This window comes from Triticum aestivum, chromosome 7A (assembly GCF_018294505.1).
Source record: "Triticum aestivum cultivar Chinese Spring chromosome 7A, IWGSC CS RefSeq v2.1, whole genome shotgun sequence".
NCBI lineage: Eukaryota > Viridiplantae > Streptophyta > Magnoliopsida > Poales > Poaceae > Triticum > Triticum aestivum.
Window position 1 is genome coordinate 544125704 of NC_057812.1, and position 10650 is coordinate 544136353.

At 49.5% G+C, this 10650-nt stretch overlaps 1 protein-coding gene and 1 long non-coding RNA gene across 2 annotated transcripts; both read right to left on the minus strand.

Moving 5' to 3' along the window:
* Positions 1-324: 324 nt before the first annotated feature.
* LOC123151861 (uncharacterized) lies at positions 325-3203 on the minus strand. The gene is made up of 3 exons (XM_044571504.1): positions 3059-3203; positions 659-1517; positions 325-551 (listed from the first exon to the last, which is right to left on the minus strand). Exons 1-2 carry the CDS (start codon positions 3096-3098, stop codon positions 928-930), a joined length of 630 nt encoding a protein of 209 aa, XP_044427439.1. The 5' UTR covers positions 3099-3203; the 3' UTR covers positions 325-551; positions 659-927.
* Positions 3204-3537: 334 nt separating this feature from the next.
* LOC123151863 (uncharacterized) lies at positions 3538-5210 on the minus strand. The gene is made up of 3 exons (XR_006475900.1): positions 4854-5210; positions 3963-4276; positions 3538-3755 (listed from the first exon to the last, which is right to left on the minus strand). It is a non-coding gene; the product is annotated as an uncharacterized lncRNA (long non-coding RNA).
* Between the last annotated feature and the right edge of the window lie 5440 nt (positions 5211-10650).

Sequence of the window (10650 nt, forward strand, 5' to 3'; positions counted from 1 at the left end):
CTATGGATTGCACCTTTTTTGATTTGTTTTATATACTTTCCTTTAATGCAATCTACACATTGTTCTAAGTCTGAGAATTCTAACTGTGGAAGAATTTCACTTTTGACTAATCTTTCTATTCTCCCCTTCGAAATATGGCCCAAGCGACAATGCCATAATTTCGATGAGTCGAATGTTCTCTTTCTTTTCTTTCGTTCTTTATTCGATGTGGAAATATGTTCATTCACATTGCATACAGAATGCACTTTTTCACGAAGTGATAACAAATAAAGCTCATCATGTAGTAAAGCATTACCCACATAAGCATTATTATACCAGATGGCACACTTGCCATGTCCAAAATAACACTCATAATTTTCTTTGTCCAAACATGAAACGCTAATTAAGTTTCTATTACATGAAGGAACATAAAGAACATCTCTAAGTAGAAGATTGAATTCATCAGCTAACTCCAAGGAGATGTCGCCGACAGCTTCAACTTTCGCTTTTATTCCATTGGCTACTTCAATGCCTCCTTCTCTTCTTAGCATAGTCCGGGTCGAATGGAATCCCTGTAAACAATTTGCAACATGAACAGTTGCCCCTGAGTCAATCCACCAAGTAGATTTCGAAAACTGTGTGTACAAGGATTCATTAACTAAGGAAACAATGTTGTTACCTTGCTTTGCCATTAAGGACTTCAGCCAAACAGGGCAGTCTTTCTTGTAATGCCCGGTCTGCTTACAGTGGAGACAAGTGTCTTTTTCCACTGGGAAAGACTGTTGCTGACGCTGATGCTGATAGGGAGCTTTTCCTTGTGGCTTTGAAGGAGAACTTTTGTTGTTTTGATTGTAGTTCTTTTTCTTGTGATCCTTCACATAGTTGAGTGTACCACCATGTGAGGCTTTTAATCTGTCCTCTTCTTGGATACACATTGCAATTGTCTTTTCAATGTCCCATGTTCATAAAAGTTTCAAACTCCTTTGGCAGTGAAGCCATGACCAGGTGGACCAGAAGCTTTGATTTGATCCCCAGATCCTCATCCATGGGCTTTAGCTTTGCTGCCATATTGCTCATCCTGAGGATGTGCTCTCTTATTCCACCACCTGTGTATTGTTCTGTCACAAGTTGTTTTAACATCTGGGTGGCATATATTTTTGAAGAGCTAGTGAACTGGCTCTTTATCTTTGTCAGCAACTCCCCTGCGGAAGTGCACTCTGCAATGGAGCCCACAATGGTGCTCTCAATTGTATTCTTTATAAACGCCATGCATTTTTTATTTGCATTGACCCACTTTTGGTTGTCTACGATGTAGGACATCTCCAAAGGAGCATAATCCCCCCTCTTTTTAGCCCATGCAGCATTATCATCAGTGGTCTCTCTTACTGGCTCTGTAGGTCTGACCGACTGTGGTTCATCCAGAACCCAGTCCAGATCAGCACAAACAAATGCCAGTTCAACTTTCTTCCTCCACCCAGTGTGGTTGTCACCTCTGAGTGTCGGAACTTCTTTTAGGCAACTCATCAAGTGAAAGCCTCCTGAAATCACAATTTAAGTGACATCAATATAACAATCATATGCATTAATCTAACGTTGGTCAAATTAAACATATAATTGTCTATGCAATTAAATCTATATTACCGTTGGGCAAAATATTAGAAATAAATGCACCTTTAAATTTCAATAATAAAACATGATCATGTTATTAAACAACGTTGGTCATAAAAAATAACATGATCATATTCATTTTAATAATCACTTTAACATGCTCTTAAAAAACTTAATACTATATAAACTTTTATTTTCTGTGTAAAAGAGCATTAATTATTTACGCAGCGGAAAAATATTCATGAACTTTTAATTCTTTAAAGAAACTTTTCCTTAAAAAATTCATGAACTTTATTATTTTCTTTATAAAAATTCATGAACATTTCTTTTTCTAAAAATTATCTATTTTCATTTTCAGAACTTTTCTATTTTCTATACAAAAAATTTTTATTGGAAAAAATTGCATAGAAAATCTATTAGAAAACTGCCCCCAAAACTGGACAGAAACTATTAAAACGAAAAGGAAAAAGGAAAAACTACAGCGGAGTCTAGCCCCGGCCCAGCGCGCGACTATTGGCCTCGGCCCAGCGCTAGCGGCTGCGGCCTCGGCCCGGCGCGCCGCTCTCCACTTTCGGCCTAGAGGCCCAGCTGCGGGTTAGGGTTTGAATCACGGCCGTCCATGACAATCCGACGGTCCAGCGCGCATCTCGCTGGATCAAAACCAAGCAACCTGTCGCCCCGATCGGACCCTAGCGCCACTCTTTCTCCTCTTCGCCTCTCACGCGCCGCTCGCCTCTGTCCCGCACGGGACTTCGCCGGCAACGGCGTCGAGCGCCACTGCGCGAGAGCGCTGGCCGCCGGCGACGACGTCTACCACCGCGCCGCGCGTGCCTCCCCTTCCTTCCCCCTCCTTTTCCTTTCTCTTCTCTGTTGCAGAGAGAGCCCACGATGCGAGCACCCTCCTCTGCTCTCATGGCCATGCCAGCTAGTGGGGAAGAAGCCTCACCGACCGCCGGCGACGGCTTCTAGCCGCCGCGCCACGCGAGACTTCTTTTCCCCTCTTCCTTTTCCGTTTTCACAAGAGAGACAGAGAGGTGCAGCGAGAGGAACTGGAGCTCGGCCAGATCGTGCCGTTGCCATCCTCCTCGCCGGTCGCGCGACCTCCCTTGCGGTGGGCGCGCCGCTGTCGAGGGACTTGGCCGCGGTGCTACAACCCCTTTCTTTTGACATTTTGACTCTCTTTTCCGGCGAGCTTGGTAGCTCCGGTGGTTCTTCGTCCCCGCACCTCGGCTTGCCGATGCGTGTGGGGATCGAGAGGAACAGGAGCGGCCGTGCGGCGGCGCTCTTTACCGGTGAGGTCCAAGGCCAAAATCCGGTGGTTTACTTTGCCCTGTCTAGGGTTCTTGGGGGAGGGGATCTCTTTCCCTTTTTCTGTTTTTGTTTCTTTGTACCGAAATCATCTAGCCAGTGGCTCTGATACCATTGATAGATCCAAAGGATCGGGGTAGGCTAGATCATCCGGTAAACCTACCTTCTTTGGGTGCAGATGAGCTCGATCCAGCGCCGGCCATGGTGAAGTAGGGGTCGGTGATAGCAGAGAGATCGAGATGGAGAGGTGGCAGTGGTGCTTCCCGTGAGCACTGCAATTGCCCTAGATCGGAAGGGGATTTCGGTGGGGAGTCTGGCGGTGCGATAAACCTCGTACCTTGTGCCCCGGCCCTCACCTCTCTATATATCGCAGGTCTATATCGCAGGTCACAGGGGCCCACCAACCATAAGAGGATTGGGCGCCCCCGATCAGGGCGCGAATAGATTAGGGCCCGATGGGCTGTTGAGCCCACTCGGTGGAGAGATCGACCTAACAGTAACAACATCAATGGCAGCACCATACGACATGAAGGCAAAGAATGGAAATAAATATTTGTGAAAGGAAGAGAGAATCATACATGAAGCACAAATGTGACCCAGCTGCAAAAACCAATCACCAACGAGCAGCAGCAACAAAACGACCACCAAAAACTGTGGTGAAAAAATTATAATTTTAATCTGATGCAATGAAACACGAACAGACAAATATAGTTGCTGAACATAAAGACAAACAGGTAGTGAGCTATATGCATGGAAACGAACCTGAGCAGCAAACGAAGATGAGCCGCAATCGAAGGAAGAGCAGCATGGAGCACAGAATCAAGAAGTGAGGATGATTTGGTTGCTCACTTCACCATGATCTGCCAAACAAAGAACACACATGAGAACAGAGAAGGGCACCAGACCAGTTGTAGGATAAATATATTATGATTTACTATTTTTTTCTGCTAAGAAGATCAATCACCTTCATATGACCGGAAACATTTCATTCTCTCGGTTTAATGTGTATGCTGTCAACACTACAGATATCAAGTCAAACAACTCGAAGAATGAAGCTGCTAACTGACCTGAGCATAAGTCTCCTTGCCTCCTGAACCATCTAGAGGACTTGGCCCAGCTTAAAAAACTAAGTTATATCCCTCAAGAGTGCACTGTAGTATGTTTCACACATCTTATACACTACCAGTTTAATGAGCAGAGAGTCAAACGACCAGTAGTACCTTAAGAGCAGCAATAGAACCAGAACCTCCTGTTTTCCTCTTAAGTGCTGGCAATATATCATTCCTGGTGTTCTCAGAGTATCCAACAAAGTTTGGATTGCTATCGGAACCATCTTCATTCACATTAGTCATCTTATTTGGATCAGACGACATGTACTTATCTGCAAGTGAATTTGAAACATCAAATCAGTACAAAATGTTTTCAACATAACAGTGTCCTAGACGATGAGCACAACAACACTATATATATCCGCCTTTAACTTCAGAAAATAAATGAAACAAAGCTCTATCAAGAGATTTTCATAAAAAATCTAAAAGGCAAATTATTCACGTGAACTTATGATGACATGAATATCCAGCACATCATGCGCCTACTCATGTAACTTCTAATATTTGGCATAAAGGCATAATACTAAATGGCATCCAACTAACACATTGCTTATGAAATATGGATGTACTGGTGTGTTCTCAAAATTACTTACAGGAATTAGAAGAGATTTTCCATACAGTTATATGTAAATTTCTTGTCAAATCAGAATGCAACAGTAATTTTTCTGAGAAAAAACAGGAGGACGTCGCAGGAATCAAATTGATTGTGAATAAAAATTGCATGGAAACAACCAAGTTTTTACATAGCACAAGAGAAAAATACACAAACAATTCAAAAAACACATCATGAGTTCCCAGAGAGCAACTTCTGACCATAGTTTGTGATATGAGCATGCATTGTCAACTTACATATTTATTCACACACAAATTGTATATTTGAGAATCCAAAGTCTTGATTTTGGTCTCTATTGTAGTCTCGGAGCCCTTAGCACAACGTGACATTTGCACATTTGAAGAATTACACTCCATAATCTCCTGCAATGACAAAAAGTGAATTATTAGAAACATCAGCCGAGAGTTTGGCCATGCAAGATGTGAGTTTATTCATCCAATGAACCAGTAGAACGGAATCAAGCAAGAAACTTTCACATGTAAACATGGACATGCACTGGAAAAAATCATGCAGCAAGTACCCATCAAGAAACAGTCATCATTATATTCCCACACTATCCGATCTAATTCCAAGATAGCTGGTGCTAAAATGAGAAAACTCCACATGGCACAACATATATCCTTCGAGTAAGCATGTGAACAATCCAAATTTAAAATGAATCTCTTGATTACGTAACATATTATCTTATATCCTTAAAAACGAAACCAGAGAGGTTAGTACAAATATGCAATAAAACAAACTTAATTGGCAAATTTCTTAAAGATATTTCTGCAGCCTGATGCAGCGCTTCTTTCTTTGTACTACCAATGCCTTCACCCAGTTTTTCTCCCACCATCCAAACCTAAATAACTAAAACAAGCTCAAGAACACTAAAAGAGACAATAACAAAATTTCGCAGATCAATTTGCCATCAGGGGACAGGAGTGAGCGGGGAAGGGAGAGGAGGTGGGGAGGGCCGGACCAGATCAGACACCTTGATGAGGCCCACCAGGCAGGAGTCAGTTCTTGACGTTGATGTTAGGGATCTACGGTAGGGTGCGTCGACTGCAAATTAAAATTTCCTACGCGTAGAACAACCAAGAACATGTTACGGGAGATGGATCACAGTTCTTTACCACTAGACATGCAGTGCCGTGCAGCGGAAGAAGAGTTGGGGCAGCGCGTCCGTGTGGATCGTCTCCTCATCGTCCGATCTCCCTCGTACAACCGGTGGTCGGTTCCCTCGTACAGATTCGCCGGAGCGGCGCAAGTGCACCGCCTCTAACGGCATCCGTGCGTGCAGGAGGAAACGTCGTGCGGCGGACTGCTAGGTCCGATCACACAACCGGCGGCGAGTGGAGGTGTCTATTCGCAACACATGCAAACCCTAGTGACAGCGCCGAAGCCATCAACCGCGTGAGTGTGTGGCATCTCCACTATATATATAGGCGTCCGTCGCGAGCACAACACTTGGGCCTCGCACGGACCCTAAAGCCCATAAGTCTACTCGGCCACAATCCGAATACAGTTCGGATCACATCCGACCAGTGTCCTCGGATCCGACCTCGTAGGTTCCTTCCCTTAAGCGCGCGACCCCTTAGGTTCAAGTCGGCTTGGTCGTAGTTCGGATCAACTCCGAACTGCACGGTTGGTAGCGGCCTCTAGCAAGGCATGCCGAACACCAAGCAGACTATGAAGCTGGTTAGCGAACATGTACATCATACTTCCATTCCTTTTGCCACACGATATATGTTGTCAAGCTCAAGGCGAGTCTGTCATCCTTGTGCTATCCCAATCTCTTTCTCGTTCCAGTGATGCCGACCACTATCCGGATTATCTCATAATCCTTGTTGCATGGCCATGCTTATCCTGGTCGGATCACACGAGGGGCCCAGAGTATATCTCTCCTGGTCGGAGGGGCAAATCCCATCTTGCTCGACCATGTCTCGCAGCATGGGTCTGGACAAGCCTGAAACCTACCTTTGTAACTACCCAGTAAAGGAGTAGCGTTTGGTCGGTCCAAAGCAAGTCTGTCACCATCCCGAGTACATGCGTCGGGTCAGGTCTTAGGACATAGAACATATGTTGTACTAGAGACGCACAGATGACATAGCGCTGTGTCTCATAGTTGGGTCTGTCCGACTCAGACCTTATCTCGACTCGGATCCGACTATGTCGAATCCGACCAGATCCTTCCAAGTCCATATTATCCGGTTAGCATCCAATGCTCCATGGCTAGTGAGACCAAGCCATCAACCGTGTCATATGCTAGTCTAGTTGGCTGCGCGTCCACACAGCCCTTTCGACTAGGGACCTTTTAGGACAGTCATCATACAATGCATAGTCCCACAAACAAGTCACGTACTTGCTGATACACATCATTGATAATGTCCAAGGACTATCTTTATTCATAAACACATAGGAAATATCATCATACATGATTGCCTCTAGGGCATATCTCCAACAGTTGAGGTAGTGGAAGGAGATGCGGCCGACGACGTGGTGCGGGGGTGGATCGACGAGGCCGAGGATCTTGTAGCATTAAACGTCAATGGCGAGGACGGAGTACGGTGTCTCGGACATAAGCTTCTCACAGTCGCAGGAGGTGAGAGAAGATGAACCCATCGGCCCTGATCACCCAGATGGTGATTGGCGCCACGAGCACGCCGTCCAGATCCAACCTGCCATTGCTGGCGGGCATCGGCTTCTGCCCGTGTTCGCTGCCCTTCCCCTCAACATCTGCCCCTTCGTCGGTCGATGAAGGCTTCTTCCTCCCACATGGTGTCTCATCTTTCGGCGGCCTCTTATCCACCGGTGACCATGGGGAGGTCGCACAGCCCAGGACGAGAGGAGCGGCGGCGTCGTCTAGGCCGCAAGATCGAGGGGGAGGCGCACAGGAGGAAGCTGCACACGGTGTGATGCGTGGCTGTGGGGCTCGATGTATTCACCTCGGTTGCCTTCGCTGGTAAGCGATCTCTCCCCAACTCACGAGCAGAGGAAGCCGGCAATTGACATGCGGGCCAACAAACCAAAAGGGCCACCTGCAGCGACCCGACCAGTCGTACCCGCACCACCAACAACCAATCCGATTCGTGCTCTTATCTCTTGCCCAATCGGAGCGACCTCAGAGCATCTCCAGCTGTTGGCCCCCCAGGGGGCGTCTAAAATCGCCGTCTAGGAGCTAGCCGGCAAAAAAGGGCCTGGGGACGATTTGGTCCCCAGTCGTCGGCCCCAGGCCGCCCCTAGACGCGTCTAATATTTTCAAAAAAAAACGTTCGGTGAAGTTCGGTTAAACACGGCTAAATTTCGGCAAACTTCGGCATATATTAGACATGTTCATGTTCGCGACGCGGTACATAGCAAATATAAACTAAAAAAGAAATTGCTGAACGCCAAGTAGTCGCCGTGGTCGCCGCCATCCTCGCCGCTGTCATCGTCGTCGGCCTTCTCCTCCTTAACGCGGCCGTCCTTGCTGGACCCCTGCCCAGCGTCGCCATGGCGGACTAGTGGCGGCGGTGCTGGCGCATCGTCGTCGTTGCTATCGTCGAGGACGACGACTCCTCCTTCGTCGCGGCCCCGGTGGCGCTGCTCTAAGCGCCGCAGGGCGGCGCACTGGCGCTCCCTCTCCATCTTCACGAAGTCCTCGCGCGCCCATTTCAGGGCCGCCTCGTCGTCGAGCTCCACGTCGCCATGCTCCGTCTTCACGGCGGGGAGCCCCGGCTCAGTTTTCATCGGCGTGAGCCCCGGCTCCGTCTTTGGCTTGACGAAGCGCGAAGGAGCCGACGAGGAGGCGCGCCGGCCGCCCTCGTTGATGACGATGCCGGCGCTGCAACTGCGCCGGCCGAGCGGCGTCTCCACCGCGTGCTTGGCCTTGAGGCTGAGCAGCGCCGGAGAGCCGGAGGAGTGGGAAGAAGAGCATGATGAGGAGTGCGAGGAGGATGTCGAGAAGGAGCCGAACCTCCTGGGCATCCATTGCCCGGCGCGTCGGCGATGGGCGGGGGCGGCCGTCGGGGGAGGGTATGCCAGCCGCGGGTTGTTGCCTCCCTCAAGGTGCGTCAGCACGCCCTCGAGCGTGCGGCCAGGGACGCTCCACCACGCGGGGCGCCCGTCGGTGTTCTTCGTGCCGCCCACCACCCGCACCCCGTTGGTGCATGCCAGCCTCTGCTCCTGATGGCGCTCGAAGTACGCCGCCCACGCCGCGTGGTTGTCGGTGGCGTACTGGGGGAGGGTGAGCTCCTCGTCGGTGAGGGAGGCGTGCACGAGCTCTACCTCGACGACGAAGTAGGGGGGGGGGGGGGGCGCACCACGGCGTCGCGCAGCGGGGGAATGGGCACTCCCCCGTTGCTGAGCCTCCACCCCCCCCGGCGTGCATGTCCGGTGGCGCCAGGATGTTGGCCTCGAACACGAGCCACGACTCCTGTTCACGGAGCGAGCGGCGGCCGAAGCCGTTGGCCGCCGCCTCATCGCCGGGGAACTGTTCGGCCATCGCCGGGGTGCCAAATGTCCCGGCCTAATACCAAACAGACATCACACGAAATCCTAACATTTAAAGTCGGATGCCCCAACCAAGCCACAATGTCGGGATTGGGTCACACACCGGTCTGGTGCACTATCAAAGGCCGCCGCCACCACTAACCACTGATCCATCTCCAGAGCAGGTCCTGACGCACCAACATTGCCAGGCCTGCCTCAACGCCACGATGACGTCAGACAACGCCATCATCCTGCGTGTGTCCATCCACGCGCGCCCATCGCCGAAACTCCGCAACACCATGCCGCCGTGATCCGCCATTGGCCTTGCGGTAGATGTAACACCGCTCCTCCTCTTGCCACCTATAGCCATCACTTGGTCCAAAATGATGCCCCTAGGAGGGAAAGCGATATAGAGAACGCCATTATCGTTCGATCTAGGAGACCCAGATCTAGGGTTTCCCCCGGAGCATCCCGAGCCTGATGATGCAATCTGCAACGACGATGCGTCGACAAGGAAACGACATCAAAGACGTCGCCATCGTCCGCCAAGACCATAGTCAGCGCGATTTTCATTGGCACTTGCGCCACCGGGTGTGCGTCGTCGACATCGCTGGTCCCTTCAACTGGAGCAAACTCCAAAACGATGCCCTGAAGAGGGACTACGACGCAAAAGCACCGCCATCGCTTGATCCCAAGGAGATCTAGGGTTTCCCCTGGAGTTTCCCGCGCTGTCAAGGACCAAACAAGGATGGAATCCTCAGATCCGCCCAGTTGCCGACGTGTCGCACCCGCCACCGTGCCGCCTCGACCTGGAGACCAAGCCCACGCTTGGGCCCAGATCCGGCCGCGTCGTCGGTGATCCGGTCGCGTCGCCGTCGTCCCTGACGACCGCTGATACGTCTCCAACGTATCTATAATTTTTTATTGTTCCATGCTATTATATTATCCATCTTGGATGTTTTATATGCATTTATATGCTATTTTATATGATTTTTGGGACTAACCTATTAACCTAGAGCCCAGTGCCAGTTTCTGTTTTTTTCCTTATTTTTGAGTTTTACAGAAAAGGAATATCAAACGGAGTCCAATTGACGTGCCAATTTTTGATGATTTTTTATGGACCAAAAGAAGCCCTCGAAGTAAAATAGTTGGTCCAGGAGAGTCCCAAGCCATCCACGAGGGTGGAGGGCGCGCCCTACCCCCTGGGTGCGCCCCCTGCCTCGTGGATGACTTGAAAACCCCCCTAATGTGAGATCGACGCCCAAAATTCCTATAAATACAGAAACCCCCGAAAAGAAACCTAGATCGGGAGTTCTGCCGCCGCAAGCCTGTGTAGCCACCAAAAACCAATCAGGACCCTGTTCTAGCACCCTGCCGGAGGGGGGATCCATCACCGGTGGCCATCTTCATCATCCCGCCGCTCTCCGTGCCGAGGAGGGAGTAGTTCACCCTCGGGGCTGAGGGTATGTACCAGTAGCTATGTGTTTGATCTCTCTCTCTAGTGTTCTTAATTTGGCACGATCTTGATGTACCGCGAGCTTTGCAACTATAGTTGGATCTTATGATGTTTCTCCCCCTCTA

Bases quoted from the DNA above. Each gene is read 5' to 3' on its own strand.
- LOC123151861 (XM_044571504.1), bottom strand. From the start codon at position 3,098: ATGGCCGGCGCTGGATCGAGCTCATCTGCACCCAAAGAAG. The intron at 1,518-3,058 runs GTAGGTTTACCG...TTGTGATTTCAG, and splicing joins CTCATCTGCACCCAAAGAAG to GAGGCTTTCACTTGATGAGT.